Source organism: Spermophilus citellus, assembly GCF_964194105.1.
Source record: "Spermophilus citellus genome assembly, chromosome: 5".
Classification (NCBI taxonomy): domain Eukaryota; kingdom Metazoa; phylum Chordata; class Mammalia; order Rodentia; family Sciuridae; genus Spermophilus; species Spermophilus citellus.
In genome coordinates, this window is record NC_138186.1 from 19,828,102 (window position 1) to 19,848,109 (window position 20,008).

The 20,008-nt window shown below is 44.8% G+C and overlaps 1 protein-coding gene across 1 annotated transcript in view; it reads right to left on the reverse strand.

Annotated features, from left to right (window-relative positions):
- The window catches only part of CDYL (chromodomain Y like), a 189,289-nt gene that overhangs the window by 55,677 nt on the left and 113,604 nt on the right, over window positions 1–20,008 (reverse strand). The window contains exon 2 of the mRNA XM_081296326.1: window positions 12,007–12,673. Coding sequence (XP_081152452.1) covers window positions 12,007–12,673 — 667 coding nt within the window. The remainder of the gene's footprint in view (window positions 1–12,006; window positions 12,674–20,008) is intronic.

Sequence of the window (20,008 nt, forward strand, 5' to 3'; positions counted from 1 at the left end):
AGGACATAGTTGGGAATGGGACTTGGGGATTAGGGTGTGTGATTTGAGCAGGCTCCTTCCCATCTTTCTGCCTGGTGTATTTCATCACTTGGTGGCTGTGACAACAGGGGTAGTGGGCCTAGACGCTGTAGGTGCATGTGAATGGCAGCCATTTGCTGGGAGGACAGAGGAGGCCCTGCTGGCCTCCCCTTGCAGGCTGAGTCCTCTGAGGTTACGGGAGGAGCTGGAGAGTGACTCAAGGCCTCGACTCAAAAGCCCACCTCTCTGAGGGATGTTGGAAGAGGACCAGGAAGCTGGTCAATCAAAGCAAGAGGGGACAAAGATCGGAACGCAGGAGCTGCAAGGGGAGCTGGTGCTGGGTGTCGGTAGGGCAGGAAGGTGTGGGGAATCCTCGTGGGAGGCTGAGCACTAGGGGAACTGGATGAAGGCAAAGCCATGAACATGACAGTGTGTCACCAGGTCAGGAGGTGGGTGAGAAGGGGCAGGAGCCAGCTCAAGGGGGAAAAGGGCCTTGAAGGCTGAGGCTGGCGTGACAAGGGGGAAACACATGGAGACACGAGCCCGGGTTACTTCTCCCTCCAATGACCAGGAACCCGAGGAGCTGGGACAGATCTGCTGGTCCGAAGCTCATTCCGAGACTGCGAGCTGTGGAGGTGATCCATCCGGGTGAGAGGCTTGACAGTGGTCACTATCAAGCTCTGCCTGGATGCCGTCACAGAGAGGCCTTATTCACTGGTACTTCTAAAAGATGTCCTGTAACATTAACTTTGTTTTGTGCTTTTAGGAATCACTTCACATTCACCTCCTACTGTCTGTAATTTCTTAATTACCCAGACAATTAATCTTTTCAGACTATGCAAACACAAGATGGAAACACAAGTGGTAGAAATTCCTCCAACAACTCATTCACGAACACTGAAATGTAGGTTAAGCACCTGTTCTGTGTGAACAATTGGACAATGTAGGAGATTCTAAAGATGATTTGAGACGTTAGTCATGATACTTTTCCATTCCTACCATCTGAAATGTTGGTGTATGTGTGCAGCTATTCTGGATCTCTCTGAATCTTTTCCATTACATTTTCCATTTTCAGAGATTCCACCAGGGAACTGACTCTCCTTCACCAGATGTAGGCGTCCCAGCCACTTTGTTCTGTTTTTGAAATGCTGGGGTCTTGGTGTGCCTTCTGCCACTGGGCTGCACCCTTCCATGCCACCTAAGAGTTTTTTTGCACAAAGCAAAGAGTTTGGGAAATTTTGTTCCCTAGCATCTTCCTTCAAGAGTTCCCAATAAACTGTCTTTCAAATAGCCTTTCTTTTGTAAGGAAATGGCTGACTGATAAAAAGTGGCGTACATGTTAAGAGAGGATAGGTGCAATGCCTTTCCCCCCAAAGACAGGACTTGAAGATAGAGTTAAAAATACAAAGTGAAAAGATAAACACAGAGCTCAGTCTCTGGCACAGCTGTACGAGGAGGATTAGGTTGTTTGAAAGGACTGCTCCAAAGCGGAGCTGCACATTCCTCGATGATATCATTATTCATATGGCTAGTATCTAACACTCGTGATTATTCCTCTAACTTTGAAAAGCAGTAGGTCTTTAATGCATGTGGCATATTTGTTGTGCCGAGCCTCTTGACTTCTATGTTCAGGTCTGCCCAGTACCTACTTCCACTGCCAATGGCTCTGGAATTCCCTCAGGGAATCCCAACTCCCTTTCTAGATTAGAGTTTAGAAGTTTAGATGAAGTTGATCTCTCCTTTTTAACTTCTTCTCCTTTTTTTTTTTTTTTTTTTGGTGGTATGGAAGACCGAACCTCGGATGCTTTACCACTGAACTACATCCCTGACCTTTTTTATTTTTTTCAGACAGTCTTGCTAAGTTGTAAGAGGCCTTGAACATGTGAACGTCCTGCTTTCGCTTCTCAAATTACTGGGATTACAAGCATGCATCATATGCCTGGCTCCCCTTTTGAACTTCTGAGGAGAAGTCCCTTTTCTGTCTGGTCTGCTGAGAGGTCAGACACCCTGACAGTATCTTGATTCCAGGTGGGAAGGGTCTACCTGAGCTCAGAGGAGGTTAAGGGCTGCCTCTCTATTTTTTCAGGCCCTGGATCTTAGTTATATGAGACAAAAGATGCATTTGACTGTTTGATCCAATTTGAGTTTAACTATGTACTTTGAAAACAGAAAAAGTCCTGTCTCACATAGTACCTATCAGTAGTATGAACTGTACTTACAGAAAGTCACTTGAAACCATGTGACAACATCATAAAGAACTAGATGGAAGTCAGGAGTGAGTTCTCTACTGTGGATCCTATTCTCCCAACAGCTCTGCTGAAGTTACTGTTATCAAATCACTTTCCCTTTCACAACCAGTTTCTCCTATTCAGTAGGATTCTCTGAATTAGGAAGAATGTTGGAGGAACTTAAGATAAGCAAAGGCAACACAAGAGCCTGCTCGGGGGTGAGAGCATGATGTGCAGGACTGGCCTGTGTGCACAGATGCCCCCACCCCTCAGATACAGGATGCCACTACAGGAATCTTCTAGAAGAGCAGTACCCAGCTGCAAATGACAGCAGCAAAAACAGGAATACAGAAGATATGTGGGACTTGTAATAGGTATTCAGCTCCCACTGGTATAAATCAAATATCACAGCAACGAGAAAAAATATTAAAGAAAAGAAATTCAACACAAAAATGTAACTTTCTTCTTTTGTCCCTGAACGAGTTAAAGTTCAAAAGGAACAGGAATTATAGCTAGAAATATTCCTTTGACATCTGACTTAAAGAATCCAAATTTCTCTTATACTCCAAATTAAAGCAGTATCTTTGGTTTTAAATATGTATTTTTAGTTGTAGTTGGACACAATACCTTTATTTATTTATTTATTTTTATGTGGTGCTGAGATTGAATCCAGGGCTTCGTACGTACTAGGCGGGTGCTCTGCCACTGGGCCACAACCCAGCCCCTAAAGCAGTATCTTTTGGTGTATGCAAAATGCAGCAAGAGGGCTGGGGTGTGGAGCCCTCACCTCAGTGGTGGAGCACTCACCTAGCACACGTGACACACTGGGTTCCATCCTCAGCACTACATAAAGATGAAATAAAGATATTATGTCCCCCTACAATTAAAAAATAAATATTTTAAAAATTGGAGCAATAACCATAAAATTAATGTAAATTAATTTGTGGTTTTCTAGTCCCTTGAGGCAGGGACTAGTCAGTTGTAACTATGGAAGTATCAGCCTGTGAGTGGGTCAGGACTATAAGTTGGTGACCTCTTTTGAAGGGCACCCTTTTAAGTATGCACACTACAGCTCAAGCACACAGTGAAGACTATTTAGTCCCTGGGCAAGGACATGCACATTCTAGAAATCTTCCCATTTTAAAAAGGGTAAACCACCCAAAAGAAAAGTAGGTAAGGGTTATACAAAGAGAAGCAGGAGACAAATGCATGTGAATGGTCAACCTGTTTAAAGTTTTCCTAGTTTAAAATCTAAACGAGATATCATTTTCTACCTTCTCTGGCAGATACTGAAAAATGGACCAAACATCTGTTAGGAACAGGTAAATGAAGAGTCACAACCTCACAGCTTTCTGAGATCAAACTCTTAAATCAGCTACGGAGCCTGCGTTAGGCTAATGTTTACAACAGCAAGTTGCCAACAAACTCTAAAATAGTTCAGGAAAAAACGTGCCTCCACATATACATATGTGTATATAAACACACACCTGGGCAGAGGGAGACACGGGAGAGAGAAAGCAAAGACGGTGGAAGACAAAGGCCTGGTGACTCTGGGCGAAGAGAACCTGAGTGTTTCTTGTATTGGTCTGGCAACATCTCCAGGAACATGAAATCATATCTATATAAAGGTAAAACTTTGAGAGAAATGACATATCTTAAAACAGAATGCTCTCTAAGACACGATGTTAAATGAAAATGTAGGATGATCATGTATATAGTATGATCTCATATTAAAGAGAACACACAGAGAAAAAGGTCTAAAATGATACCCAGCTATTAATGTTCTCTCTGGGGCACCCAGTATGCTGTGGAGAGGAGGTAACCAAGAAGTTCCACGTTTTGCTCAAAGCACTTCTAAAGTACTGTGTGAACATCTGCGGTACTTATGCTGCTACTTCTGATTAAAACAAGACGTGTTAACATTCCTGCAGCGGTAACATCAATGGTGGGGACCTTTGAAATGTCTACAGTGCGGCTCTCACAGACTAGAGGCCCCCTGTGGGATATGGGTGTGTGGGCACCGGCAACGTGGGACTCTGGTTTATGACAATGCCCAAAGCCATACCAAAATCTTAAGGGCAGGGCTAGGGACACTAAATGGGGGGGGGGGGGGAGTGTCCAGCCCAAATCCGAAGTGCTCCTGCTGAAAAATACTGTTTGTTACGGTTTGGATGTGAGGTGTCCCCCCCTCACACATCTCCCGTGTGAGATGATGCAAGACGGTTCAGAGGAGAAATGATTGGGTTGTGAGTGTCTTAACACAATCAGTGAATTAATCCTGACAGGGATTAACTGGGTGGTAACTGAAGTGGCAGGGTGTGGCTGGAGGAGGTGGGAATTTGGGCATGGCTTTGGGTTACGTATTTGTCTCTAGCCAGTGGAGTCGAGTCTGTCTGTCTGTCTCTCTCTCTCCTTTCTGGTCCCCATGTGAGCTGCTTCCCTGTGCTACCCTCTCCCGCCATAATGTTCAGTCTCACCTTGAGCCCCAAGGAATGGAGCTGGCCTTCTGATTCCATGAAACCTCAAATAAACTTTTCCTCCTTTAAAATTGTTCTGGTCAGATCTTTTAGTCACAGCAGCGAAAAAAGCTCACTAAAACACTGTTGTCATATATATACTATCTGATAAACAAGTGACCACAAGTCTTTTAGAAGAATGGAGTTAAGTGATTTGTGTGGATATGAAAAAATATCCAAGATGTATTACAAAATGGGGGTAGGGGGAACAATCCTAAAAGAAACCAAACCACAAGTTGTAGAACATATAACAAGTATGTGCAGGTTGCTACATATTTAGACCATTTTTAAAAGAAGAAAACTGTTAACAGCAGTTATTTCTAGAAAGTAAAAAGGAGGTAGGGATTTTGTGTCAACGATTAGGTGTTTTTCATTATTTTATGATACTTGTTAAAATCCGTATTAAAAATGATCAAGCTGGGTGCAGGGGCACACATCTGTAATCCCAGTGGCTTAAGAGGCCCAGATAGGAGAATGGCAAGTTCAAAGCCAGCCTTAGCAATTTAGCAAGACCTGTCTCTTAAGTAAAATTTTAAAAGGACTAGGATGTGGCTCAGTTGTTAAATGCCTCTGGGTTCAATCCTTAATAGCACTTCCCCAAATCAAAAAGCCTATAGACAATCTTAAATCTAGACTAGGGCTGGGGTGTGGCTGGTGGTAGAGCACAAGCTTAGCATGTATGAGGCACTGAGCTCAATTTCCAGCATGAGCAGGGGGCGGGGGGGGGGATATATGCAAAGTTAAACAATCTCAAGATAAAATAGGAACTAAATATATACAGCAATAAGAAACTAAAATATGTTATAAATAGAATTATTTAACAGCATATCTTTATTTACTTTCCACTTTGCCAACCAAACATAAAACAAAATACAACAGAGTAAACCTTGGCAGGCATCAGAACACATAGAGAGCATGCTGGATTGCTGGGCCCCAACTTGAGATTCCAATTCAAAAGGTGAAGTAGGGCCCAAGAATCTGCAATCTCACAGATTCCCAGATGCTGCTGGTCTGGTCTGGGTACCACCTTTGAGAATCACTGGCATTTAAAAAAAAAAAAAAGAGTCAAACAACAGAAAGTTGAAACAACAAGAGAACTAAGTGATCACATCACATTCCAACTTAGTTTCTAGGCTAGAAGCAGGGTTTTAAGGGCTCACTGGATAAGCGTTGCCCAGAGTCCTAAAATCCTTAATAATGTCATAAAACATTTTAACAGTACAGTAAGGCTGGGGGGCATTCTCTGAAAAGTTTGGTGCCTACACAGAGTAAGAAAGTCAGCGTTTAGGCCTGGCTGCCACGGGTGCTGGTCAAGAGCTGGCTGGGTCTGTTCCCTTAACTTCTGCAAAGGATCAGGGCATGCCACTGAAAATGTGCCACTTTGGTATAAGAACTGTTTTGAATTGAAGGCAAATGAGAAGCTACAGCTGGGAGAACAACTCTACCCTCCCCCTTTCTGCTTAGAAGTGGGGCATAAATTTCCATTTACAAAAGCGTCCTCCTTTTCAGAACCAGGAAAAGAATCCTTATCAATGAAGGTGGAAATGAGATGAGTCTCCATGAACAAACTTTGCTAACAAGTCCTTATCTTCATTAGTTTGCACAAATATTTACCTTTCTCAATTTATATATCTAGAACTCAAGCCCTCAGTGCCCTGTCTAGTCACTTCATAGTTTATTGTCCTTTGTTAAAATGGCACATAAACTCTTAACTCTAGCCACTCCTTTGGGAGTTTCCTCTTTTCTGTGGCAGCCCAACCCCCAAACACATAAAATTAAAAACATCAATTCAGCGTACAAGCCTTCTTTCCTCCTGTCCCCTCTCTGTCAGTTCAGTTTTACTCACAGGCCCCCATGGACCTAGGAAGGGAGGGAAATGCTTTTCTCCTTCCCTCCACTTCTTAGGCTGGTCCAACTGGTTACGTTTCATTCACTGTTGCATAAAATTGGAGATGTAACCACAAAAGGGGAGCTTACACTTCAATGAAAACTACATCACATGCTTTGGATAGGCTTTAGGCTAAAAAGAAATGTGAAACCAGGTGTGAAAAAGAAATATGAAGAATCCTTCCCCTCCTCCAAAAAAACCCCCACAAAACAAAAAACTAGGACTATGCATTCAAGATCCAGAAACATCTAAGCACTTCTCTAGTTTGAAGAAATCTGAACTGGAAAGAGTAAATGATGATTCCTGGGTGTGCACCCCAGTCAATGGATCCATACTTGAAAGGCCCTGGCTTTCCAACAAGTGGCAAACACAAGTATCCCCTTTTGAAGGGCCTGGCTATACAACAGTGGTTAACATAAAAACCATACATTTATAAGTTTTTAAATAAAATTATTACACTTTGTTTGTATGTTTTCAAGATTCCTGGGGACAATCCACTTCTTAGGCTAACAACGGAGTCTGCTGGATCTTCTCAACGTGGTATTGTGTCTAGTGAGGACTCTGCACTAGAATTCTTGAGCACACCCAGGTTTAGGGACCACCGGGCTGCCCATGAGAAATGGAAGAACCTATCTGCACTGGGTGGTCACATGTTCTACCAGAGGACATGGGCGATGCACGCTGGGGTGGGTGGGGAGAAGGGTGTCCATGTACTTCCCTAAAAGACTTATTTTCTTGTGGTGTGGTCTGGTTTTCAGCTTCTGAACCATTCCATGTTTAAGCAGCTCTGTTCCTTGGAAGGACTAAGTGAGCACTTAGAAGCACTGAGCGCAGGGCCTGGTACACAGAGATACCAACTGCTTGCTGGTTTCAAATTGAGACCTTTCTGGATCAAATCCTTACAGACACTTTCAACTGCTTGTCTGCTCTAACTTGGCTTCAAACATCTGCTGTTCTCAAGTGGACATTTCTTTTGTGGCCCCACTGAATGGCTGTTGCTACTGGACACTGGCCTCCTGAATTCTTACCCTCCCCTGGGGTGAAGTCAGTTCTGACTTCAGAACTGCAAGACTTCAATGAAAGCTACATCACATGCTTAAGGATTCATCCCTAACTTACTAATAAAGAGGGGTAATAAGACGACAGCTGCATTAACTGCATTTTTAAATTTCAATGGCCCTGTGGGGCGAGGAGCCTCTACATGAACCTGATGATCTTGGAGAAAGGGGAGCCAATCATCTGTTGTCAGTGAGAGGAAGTCGCACTCCAGCCAGGATGCCTAGAGCAGGCTCTCCTGGGACCTTCCTTTGGTTGACATGCTCATGGGACAGAAGGTGTGCCAAGGGGCTTTCAGTCACCTTCCTGCTATGTCTGCTGGCTTTGAATTGAACGTCTAATGGCCAGCTCCACATGATAACACTGGTGAGGTTTACACTTTTTTTTGGTACCAGGGATTGTACTCAAAGGAACTTGACCCCTGAGCCACATCCCCAGCCCTATTTTGTATTTTATTGAGAGACAGGGTCTCACTGAGTTGCTTAGAGCCTCACTTTTGCTGAGGCTGGCTTTGAATTTGAGATCTTCCTGCCTCAGCCTCCTGGGCCACCGGGATCACAGGCATGCGAGATGGTACCTGGCCTCTTTTATTTATTTATTTTTTCAAAGTTTTCTAATAGCATTTTCTCCAAATCCTTACATATGGAATGATGAACAATTGTATGTTTGAACTCGTGAAAGAACAAAGTCATGATAATCCAGTTCTTAAAAGCAAATTGCTTCTTTTGTAGGATTAATTCATTCGGCAATTAAAAGAGCAAAGATTCATCCCTAACTTAATGATAAAGAGGGGTAATAAGATGACAGCTGCATTAACTGCATTTTTAAATTTCATTTGAGTGAAGCAGTGTATTCATCTTTTAAACCTTAGCTTCACACTTAGAATAGTTAGAAAGTAAATGTCCACGTGGTTATCTATAAAAGCAAGTGTGTGGGGTTAAAATGTCCCAGAAACACCCACTCTTCTGGTTCCCAGACACTCAGGTATCTGTTGTTTTATGTGGCAGATACATCCCTTGAGTGCACATGACTACTGTCTTGGACAGGAGATGGTTCATTTCCCAACGACTCTACCAGTATCTGCTTCAATTAACTGTAGAAAACAAATCAGTTTTCTTATCATCTCTAAAATTAATCTGGAAAGTAAAACAAACAACCACTTTAAAAATGTGTGTGGCCCAACAATCCACCGGAGCTTCACTCAGCAAAGGGCAATATGTGGCTTCTTGGAGGGTTTCTCTGGCCCTCGTTCCTTATAATCTTGGTTGCATTTCTCCTCGAGTTGCTCTGAGCCAGTAATGGGGGGCGGGGACAGCACAAGGACTTGTCACAGTCTCTTCAGTAAGCACCCATCCTCTCGGAATCAGTCACACACAGGGATTTGCAGAGAACCCCCCCATTCAGGCCCCCCCCCCCGACACACTACCCCCAAGGAGCTTGCACTCCAGTGCAGGAGCAACAGCAGCACTTGTGCCATGGAGCGGCGAAGCACCCAGGAAGCCAGGGCCCTGATCCTCCTAGGCCCACCTAAGAGTCCGCAAGTGGCCCAGCTGCCAAAGACACTATTGCTTTTGTCATCTTATTTATTCATGAAGGACACTCCAGTGGCAGGAAGGATTATTCTCTAGCTTATGAATGAGCAAGTATGACTTCAACACAGGCTATGCTACAGGATATGCTACTCACCACTGTCCTATGCCCTCAGCCATACATAGGACGCAGGGCCAACAACCAGGCGGAAGGGAGCAAGAGGGGTATGAAGAGGACAGTAGCTTCTGGAGAAAGGCAGTGTCGTGAAGGCCATGGAATGACAGCATGACTCCCACACCAATCCCCCTAAAGCCACAGACCAGGAGAAAATAATGTAAGATTCTATGCTTTCAAGTCCCTTGTGGTTTTAACCAAAGCCACCCTTGGGATTTTTTTGTTGTTGTTGCTTGCTTGTTTGTTCCTACAGGAAACTGGAACATGGGCTTCTGCTGAGGAGCCTCAGTGTGAAGGCTAAATGCATGGTGGCCCACAAGAACACCTGTGCAAGAGCAGTGACCAGTCAAAGCTGGCCTTCCAGGTTCACAGCAAGGACCATGGTTCTCAACCTTGATGGGTCAAAGCCTTAGATCCATGGGTCCTCCCATAAAAATGTACACACACAGCCTCTGTGGACCATGAAAGGGGCCCCCAATCTTCTGAAGCCTTTATGTTTCTCCAATTTAACAAAAAGCCCAAACTCTATGACTTCCCAGAGCCAAATCGGCAAGCCTTAAACCACAGTCTCTTTCAATGACCCAACTCTGCCTTGTTACAGGAGCATGGCCAAGACAAAACACATGATGGTGAACCAATGAATTAGTGAATGCATGTAGCCGTCCTCCAACCAAACTTTATATACAGATGCATGAATTTTAATTTCTTAATTTTCATGTGCTAGTAAATATTCCTCTCAATTTTTTTCAGCCATTAGAAAATGTAAAAACATATTTAGCTTGAAGGCCATAAACTAGGTGGTAGGCTGGCGGGGTGTTAATCCCTACCTGAGTCCCTGACTGTGGCTCCAGAGCCCCGCATAGTACCTGACCCTGTGTCATCAAAGATGGGAGGCTCTTGACTAGCAGAGGCAGCGCACCATGATAGGGAGAACACCAGAGGAGGGATAGAGGCACACTCTCCCTCCCTCCCTGGCGCCTGCTCTCTCCATGAACATCCTGCTCTCTGGACTTATCAGGAAAACAGAGCATGCTCTCAGGTGACTTATGAAGTCCCCTGCACCTCTGACCTTCTATGAGTCTTCCTGTACAAATAAGTAAGAGAACTGTACCCATGAACAGGCTGACCCAGAGGAAGGCACATCCGTAAACAAGTTCACACGTCCCAGGTGAGGGTCAAACTGGAGCAGAGGAGTGGCAGCATCTGGGTCAAGTGTGAATCTGAAAAATGCTAGCAAGGTGGCGATTTCCTGTCTAGAGGAAACCCCACGTTTCTGTCTCTATCCCACTTGGCTGCTAAGCCAGGGTCAGGCCAAGAAGGAAGCTTGCTGAGTGCCCCACAGCAAGGCTGTGGGGGTACAGTCCCCCGCCGAGGATACCTCTTTGTTTGGCTTTATATTATTCTAGTGGGTGGGGGCTGAGGGAGACTCACACAGATGGTCAGAGGCAGATTAGAAAACTGCAGCCCAGAGAACAAGGAGTGAAGAGGGCCCAGGAGGAGGCGCCCCACAGCCAGGCAGAGAATCGGCTCCAGGAGGAAGAGGGAGCACACTGCCCTGGTGCTGAGGGAAGGCAGGTGAGGGTGGGGGTGAGGGTGGGCTCACAGGTGCTCAGAAACACGTGTGCTACCCAAGGCCATGGGGGCGGGGGGCACTGGACTGGAGAGGACAAGAATGGTGGGAAATGGAGGGAGCTGTAAAGGCAGGAAGCAGAGAGAGAAATTGGGGGGCGGTGCATAGTTCAGCAGTACAGTGCCCGCTTAGTGTGCACAAGGCCCTGGGTTGAAACCTTTGCACCACTACGCCCCCATCCCCCCCAAAAAAGGAAAGGAAAGCTATGGCAGGTAAAGTGAGGCAGTTCCAGGCCTTGGAGGGGAGGAATATGATGGAATTCTGTAAACGCGGGTGACCAGGAAGGTGTGGGCAAGTGAGGGAGAAGTCTCAGGCGAGCCATCTTAGGAGACGGGCAGGTCACAGTATAAATGACGAAGCTGCAGAGTCTAAGAGCAGGAGCAGGGGGTGGAGAAACCCCCCATGGTGCCATGTTGAGCAATGGGATCCAAACAGAGAACCCGAGCAAACTCCCACCAGGAGGCTAGTGATGCCCTCGATGAAAGGCACTTAAGGTTACTCAAGAAGGTGTGCAAAATAAGGAGCACAGCTTCTAAACCTATACTGGCCATGCTGAGGAACTACAGGTGGGTTCTTAAAGATGAGACCTACTGTCTAAGAGAGGTAGAAAGGTAGGTAGTTTCAGAAAGGAACTTGATGCAAAAAGTACCAACCACAACGAGTTTAGAGTGAAAAACTGTTCAGAGTGAGTCAGTGGGGGGACACAGTAGAGGGCGCAGAGACAACGAGTGCTGATTAAAGAGATGAATGACTTCGGGGGGAGAGAGAGAGTGAGTCGGGAAGATCTCCCAAAGCCTTCAGCAGACACCTGTGCAGGTTCCTGATTTCTGTGAGCACAAGTGGGCGCTCTGGAAGCCGTCCACTGGGATCCTGTTCTTAGGCCTCTAGAGAAGGATGTGCACCCTCCGGGGCCACTGTCCAGCCAGCAGTGGGCAATGGCCCGTGGCAGCCCACCTGGACACTCACCTTTTCCATTAACAGCTAAGCCGGTGGCCATGGCTGCAGTCACAGGGCCAGACACCTGAGGCACTAGTGGGTGTATTCGGGGCCTGCTCCCCATCCTGGCTCGTTCTGCACCGGGCCCCAACAAAGCTCCGACAGGCTTCTCGGCTGCTACTTCCGGTGCCACTGTGTCCTCCACACCCTGCTCCACGGGGTCCAGTTTCTCAGGGCTCTCACTCTGAAAGCCGTCCACCGGGGTCCTGCTCTTAATGGGGCTCTTAGGCACAAGGATCTTGATACCTGACTTTGCAAGGTCCATGTTCTTACGGCTCGAGGGAGATGGGGATGTGTTTTTCCTGAACTTCTGGCTGGCAGCGAACAACTGGCTGTTTTTGGCCTCGTGGTCTTTGCCGATTACGAGGGCCTTTGGAGAGGTCTTGGAGAAACTGCTGTTGGTGGACCTGGAAATCTGCTTCCTGGCATTGTTGGGAGAGGTCCTGTTGGTGCGGGCCAGGGTCCCCTCTCGCTGCCTCTCGGGGTGGCGCCGGTTGAAGTCATGGATGTACTCCTCACAGTTCACCAGGTGCTGCTCCGGCTCCCACGTGTCGTCCTCGCTGTCATAACCTTTCCACCGAACCAGGTATTCCGTCTTCCCCTTCTTGTTTCTCCGCTTGTCCACAATTCTCTCAACCTGATAGAGAAAAGAGTCTTAATAAGAGCTTATGCTTTCAGAAAGGTACAAGCTTAACAAGGAAACATCAAAAACAATGAAAAGCACCACAGATCATGAAAATGGTCTTTTCTTCCCAACCCCAATCATCTGAAAATAAAACAGTAACAGACACTTGGGATTTGGGCAATTTCCTTGAAATGGAGTTGAACAAAAGGCTTGAATTTTATGTTTGGTATGTGTGAAGAGTACACATATATCGAAGCATTATATCAATATACATGATTTCTGTTAATTATTGGGCATAACAAATTTCAATGATTATACAATGATTTATCAAAGTGATTTTATTTTAAAATGTATTCTTGCTTTAAATATCAATAAGACATGAATTTTTATTTATCAGCAAAGAGATGATACATGGATGTGCATCGGGTGGCTTGTTTCTTTGTGATGCAAAGGGGCTATTTTTATTTCTACACTGAATCCTGTCCACCTGAGCTGGTTTTCAAAATTGTAACTGGAGCAGGAGGGGGCATCTGCAGCCCTGGGCCTGGTCCTCCTCAGGTGACCAGCAGTGGGCAACAAGCAATGAAGCACTGTGGACTTCCCATGATGTGGGGTTGGCTCACTGAGCAAATGTAATTGGGATTATAAGTATCATTCTGAAGCACTCCCCCAAAACTAAAAAGGTAGTTTATGATAATAAAATGGTCTAGGATAGCCAGGTTATTTATCTTCAAATCTTGGTTTTAATTTTATGAAAGTATCTTATCTTTAAAGAAAGATGCTATTAATCTCTGAATTTAATGATCGATATGTTCTGTGTCAAACTGTGTAAAGTCACACACCCTTGCTTTGTAAGTATGTTATTACCCTGACATGTTCTACTACCTTAACATTCTAAAGGTAAATGGGAGATCTTCTACAGCTTACATGAAGAAAAAACATTTGACACGTTGCCCACATGTTATTGCAGAAATTTAGAATCTGTGGTTATATCTGCAGTTAATGCAAACTTCTCTCCAATCAGCCTTCTCCATCAGGGGCAGCATGTGGCTCACATCTTGAGGCGGAGGCCCACAGCCAGAGAGCAGCTCTTTAATTATGGACATAAAGGTCTGAGCCCTTCAATGATCAAAAATATCAATGTTTCTGGCAAATTTAAAGGTTATATCAGATGACATGACAGTGTACCTAACTTTGATACTGCCAAATGACACTGGCTGATTGAATACAGTTGTGGATAACTTTTGCAGAATGGGAAAATACCCACCCCCACCATTCCCCTATTCTTAAAATGACAAGACAAACTACCCAGTACATCCACTTAAGATACAGAGAATTAAAGCCATGAACTGCAGAAAAGCCTAAAATTCAATGCACATTACTTCCGTGCAAAAAGGATTAAGAACAAAAAGGCCTTGTTTCATCGGGAGGCAGATTTCACGCCTAACAGATCTCCTGATTCAAAAATTAATGTCAGATCAGCATGAGCAAGTCCACACAGTCCACAACATAGCAAGGAGAACTTTAAAATGGTTTTTCTCCCCCCTGCTCCTTCACTTGTGAATAGTTCTGCATAAAGATACAAGCATTTAAGTAAAAGATGTATTTCTGGAAAATTTCACACAAATTAATTTCATGGCAGCAACAGTTTAAAAGTTTTAAATGCAAGGGGTAAAGAGATTATCTCTGTGGGAAAACTATGTTTAATGCTTTTTTGTTCCCCCTAAATCAATTTCCATTCCAGAAGCATGCACATTAAATCAGGGTATCCCCTTTCCCTGGCCTCTATTTCCTTAAAGCTGTGAATCGAGGGTCTGGGGGTATAGGGTGAGTCTCTCTTCCTCCTCCTCCTTATCCTAGTCTCCCGGGATTATCTCCTTAAAGGGTCAGGCCCCACTAAGTACTGAACTGCTTCCTTCTGCAACTGAGAGGTAGTACAACACCACTAGCTTTGGCGGTGTGTGTGTGTGTGTGTGTGTGTGTGTGTACACGCGCATGCACACATGTATATGTATGCTCAGTGGTCAGAGTTTTTACAGATGTAGAAAGAGAGCAATGGTAGACCACGAATTGTCAACGTTTTAGGTTTGTGGGCCACATCATCTCCCAAACACTCAGCTCTGTCCCTGGAGCAAGGACTCAGGCACAGGTGATACTTAAACAATTAGGGAGGCATTAAACAAGAAAAACCTACTTATGGACACTGAACTTTGAATTTTGTTCATTTTCATGTGTCACAAAATAATATTTTTTAATATTATCTGTTAATTTCTTTAAGTATTTAAACATAAAAACCACTTGGAGTCAGCTGTGGGCTGTAGTTTGCTAATCCTGCATTAGACCATGACGGCACAGGAAGACCTTCAGATGCAGACAGGGTGCACCACTAGGTTCTTGTGGTAGACACTGGGTGCGAATCAATGGAACACACACAGGGACAAGGAAACAATACATGAGACTTCGAAGTGGCGCGGAGCACAGGGTAGGAGGTACCAACTCACACCTGAAGGTACAGTGAGTGCCAAATCCAACTTTAGATTCAACTGGGGACATGAGGTACCGAAGGTCAGATCTGAAAAGTCTTAAGTCCTGTATGATCCCTTTCATTTGAGTTAATCTTCTATAAACAGACATCACTTAGATTCAGTAAATTGTTATATAATATTAAAACCTAGGGCTGGGGATGTGGCTCAAGCGGTAGCGCGCTCGCCTGACATGCGTGCGGCCCGGGTTCGATCCTCAGCACCACATACCAACAAAGATGTTGTGTCCGCCAAAAACTAAAAAATAAATATTAAAATTCTCTCTCTCTGTCTCTCTCTGTCTGTCTGTCTCTCTCTCTTTAAAAAAAAATTATAAAACCTATTTCTTTTATGATGGTCAGTGAGGAATTTTAATCCAAGCACATAAGTAAATCTTTCAGGTTTCATAGTTCCTTTCTCTCGGTCTCCCACCCTGTGTGACTGTTCCTAAACGGTATCAAAGTACTACTGTCTTTCTCAAAGTCTAAGCAGTTGTCACTCTAGTTTTATAGAATTTCAATGCAAAGAATTTTACACAAAATGAACTCTTTGCGGAAGGATATACAGAATTGCAGTAAAATTCTAAATTTGTTTTCAAAGTTAAGACACAATGAAGAGAGAAAGGCAGAAAAATCTCACCCAAATCACACAGACACTGTTCTGCAATAATGTTATTATCCACAATCACACATGGAGTAAAAATTTAAGTGGAAAATCCAAATCATAATACCCTTAGTTGCCTGTACAGTAAGCTGGCCAAAATACTTTTTTGTTAGGATATTTCATCTAAAACCCAATCTAAAAAAAAAAAAATTAAAAATGCTAAACAAGCAAAAACCTGACTTTCGTTAACACTGCAAAGCCCTGTGATGGTTTGCAGAACAACCCCCATCCAAAAAGGCTGCTGATCACTGTCCAAACACCTACCCGCCTGCTCACTCTGCCTCCCTGGAGCACTCTGAGAGCCCTGGCCCAGCGCTGCACTCAGAGCAGGAGGAGTCAGAAAGGAAAGGATGGAAGCAAGGCCCAAGACCACGTGAGCAAAAATCCACAGAAGAAACTGGTTCTGCCCAGGATGAGAAGGAAGAAGGCAACTGTGCCACTACTGCAGCAGAAAACAAATCAAGGCAAGGCACGCAGATACACTGGCTTACGAGAAAAAGATGGAGCTGCGGAACCACCATGGTAGGAAAAGCCTGCGCACCGCACCACTACCAATCACCTGGTCAGCAGCAGCGATGCCGGCTCTGCGCAGCGCGTGCCATCGGAACTGTGTGAGCAGGCTGCCAGGACAAAGGGAAACCTGAAGCCATCTGAAAACTTCTCTTGGGTTTGGATAGTTTTAAATCACAAAGCTTCACTCCTGAGAAAGATAATGCCTTTATTTAAACTGCTTGTAGCAAAGACTCCTGGTGACCTTTAAAATTCAACAGTCCCTTGGATGAGGCAGGTAGGCTTTGCACCAGCCCTTTTGAAAGCTGTCTCAGCTATTAAGAAGAAGAAACGTTGCCTTGACTTTTAAGAATAGATTTTATGTACAGACACCAGTCCCCTTTCAGGTTTATCATGGTGTGAAAGCAACAGACACTCAGTAGAACTGGACTTCTGACCTTTTCCCACCCTAGCACTATGGGGACCCGATCCCCTCTGGTGATGCTGGGCAGGGGAAGCGAGCCACAGCTCCGGGTCGACCCAAGGGAAACCACAGGCGCTCCCCTGTGTGCCCTGATGCCAGCTGTGGTGCTGGTGTGGTAGGAGTCTACACGCATTGCTGAGATTTTCAACCTATGATGGACTTACTGCGAAGAGCCCCATCAAGACTCAAACAGCATCTCTATTATAAAAACAGACAGATGGTTCCATGGCTGGAAATGGAATCATTTAAGTACAACTATCTGTAGAAAGTGGAAAGAAATCCAATCCAGGCAGAAGCCAGAGGGGACTGGAGTCCTAAAAAGGAACCACACGGGCTACGGCTCCTCGGGGAGCCCCCGGCTGGCTGGCGAACGGTGCTGGCAGAGTGGGAGCCGCGGGCCGAGTCTTACCAGCTGGAGGACAGAGTTGGGAGTTGACAAGGTGGCCTGAGATCTATGGAGGAGGTAAAGACAGGATGCATTACCGAGAAGTGAGCCCCCAAACCAACGTATCAACACCTTCAGATCCTGGGCACACTGGTGAATGACACCAGGCCAGTAAAAACGCAATGGCTGGTGTGCCGGAGGTCCCTAGACCACCTGGGATTCACTGTGTGGTCTCGGAGGTCCTGCATATCATCTCATTCGAGTTTATGACTTTACTACAGTAGAAGGAAACTAAAAAAACCAGCAAAGAGAAAAGGTACATGGGTTGACATCTGGGGTACAAGGCACAAATCCAAGAGTCCTCTCCTAGTGCTGTCCGTCACACAGGACATATTTCATTCCTCCACCAGCAAGCTGTGACCACACACATGAAATGCTGTGGCTAAGGAAACCCGCCAGACCAGGTGCCAGGGCTTTTATGGAGGATGGTCACATCAGCACCCACTGCCTGGCAGGTACCAAAGTTCCAGACTCTCAAAAGGCTTGCAGTGTACTCCAAACCAACGAACCTCACAGAGAAACTTGAAAATAGACAACAAGGACCAGTAAACAAACAACAACAAACAAAGCTCAGGAAAGCAGGAACCAGTGGGTGGGGCAGAGAAATAAGGCCACAAAGCAGAGGCCAGAAGACAAGGGCACACCCACCACGTGCTGAAGGGAAGGCCCATCAGCTCAGAACTGCATCTGGAAAAGAAATGCTTCCAAAGCAAAGGCTGAGCCCTACTTCTGCAGTGGAGACACAGTGAGCCCTACAGGCAGCTCCCAAACATACACAAAGTTGGAGAAAACTAGTCCTGCAAATTGCCCTAAGGACACAGAAAGCACATTTCTTTAAGAGAAGCTATTACTACTCAGAACACAGAAAGCGTGTGACATTTGAACCATACTCCATCACCTTCCGGTCTTCTGCCCAATCCCCAATTCAGGGCACAGCTGCTTACTCCACCGGATGGACCCAAAATCTCGGGCTCCCCATGTCATCTTCAGCTCCCAATCAAGGCCACCACTGCCTAGCACCCAAAGTGGTAGTTCAGAGATTCTGCCCAGGGGACAGGCAGTCCAGAAGAAAAAGAGAACCAGTACCCAAAACAACTGACTCTGAGACAGGTTCAAGCCTAAGGCACTCCTGAAATGACAGTTAAGATTAAGAGCAGCAGGCACCCAGTCCACCCAAGGGAACCCGGGAAGAGCTAGAAACAGTCCTGCTGGGTCAGAACACACCTGGCTTCAATCTAGCCCCTGACCAGATTTCACAGGATCAAACTGATCAGCAGTTGAATGCACCAGACACTCAGAAACAGTGAGCAGCAGCCACCAGGAATAAGCAGAATTTAATGAGCTGAGTGCACAGCAACTGAAACCACAGCTTAGCAGCAAGGTCAGGGAAAGAGACAAAGAGCCCAAACACCACTGTCAACCCAGAGCGACTGTGTGCTCCCCAGACCTGTGCCCTTGGAGGAGCCACATGAAAGGCAGCACACCGGAGGGACACAGGCTTCACAAAAATGGTCTAGCCAAGTCACAAAACAAAGACACCAAGCAAATACCAAACAACTCCTGGGGAGGGGAAGGGGAGCCAGGATAAAGAGTTGTTCTGACGTGCAACCTACACACCCAGTTGTTTTTTTTTTTTTTAATTTGTTCTTTATAGTTATACATGACAGAAGAATCCATTTATACCAACATGGAGTATATCTTACTCTAATTAGGATCCTAGTCTTGTGGATGCACACAATGGTGAGATTCATTGTGGTGTATTCCTATTGAACATAGGAAAGTTATGTCTGATTTATTCCATTTTCTTTCCTATTCCTATCCCTCCTCCCTTCCCTTCATTTCCCTTTGTCTAATCCAATGAACTTCTATCCCCTTCCCTACTGTGGGTTAGCTTCCACATATCAGAGAACACTTGGCCTTTAGTTTTGGGGTATTGGATTATTTTACTTAGCATGGTAGTCTCCAGATCCATCCATTTACCAGAGAATGTCATAAAGTAATTCTTCTTTGTTGCTGAGTAATATTCCATTGTGTGTGTATGTATATAATATATATATTTCTTTACCCATTATTCTGTTAATGGGCACCTAGGTTGGTTCCAGAGCTTAGGTATCGTGAATTGTGCTGCTATAAACATTGATGTGGCAGTGTCACTATAGTATGCTGATTTTAACTCCTTTGGATATATACCAAGGATTGGGACAACTGAGTCACATGGTGGTTCCATTCCTAGTTTTTTTGAGGAATCTTCATACTGCTTTCCAGAGTGGTTGCACTAATTTGCAGTCCCAACAACACTGTCTGAGAGTACCCTTTTCCCCACATCCTCGCCAATGTTTATTGTTACTTGTGTTCTTGATAATTGCCATTCTGCTTGGAGTAAGGTGAAATCTCAGTGTAGTTTTAATTTGCATTTCTCTAATTGCTAGAGATATAAAACACCCAGTTTAAGTATGCATATTTAAATATTACATAATATAGTATATATTTTTGCCTGCAAAGAAACCAGGAATAAGTGACTCAAACATGTAAAACAAATAAAAACAAACTAATAAAAACAAAACAAACCCATGACTACTTGTGAAAGGGAGGGATGCGAGATATAACAAGATGTCAATAAGCCAAAATAAATATGTTCAAAGAACTAAGGGACATCACACCTGAAGAAGGAAGGTATGAAGACACTGCCATCTTAAAGAACACCAATGAACAGAAAATGTAAAATAATGAACAAAACAGAAAGT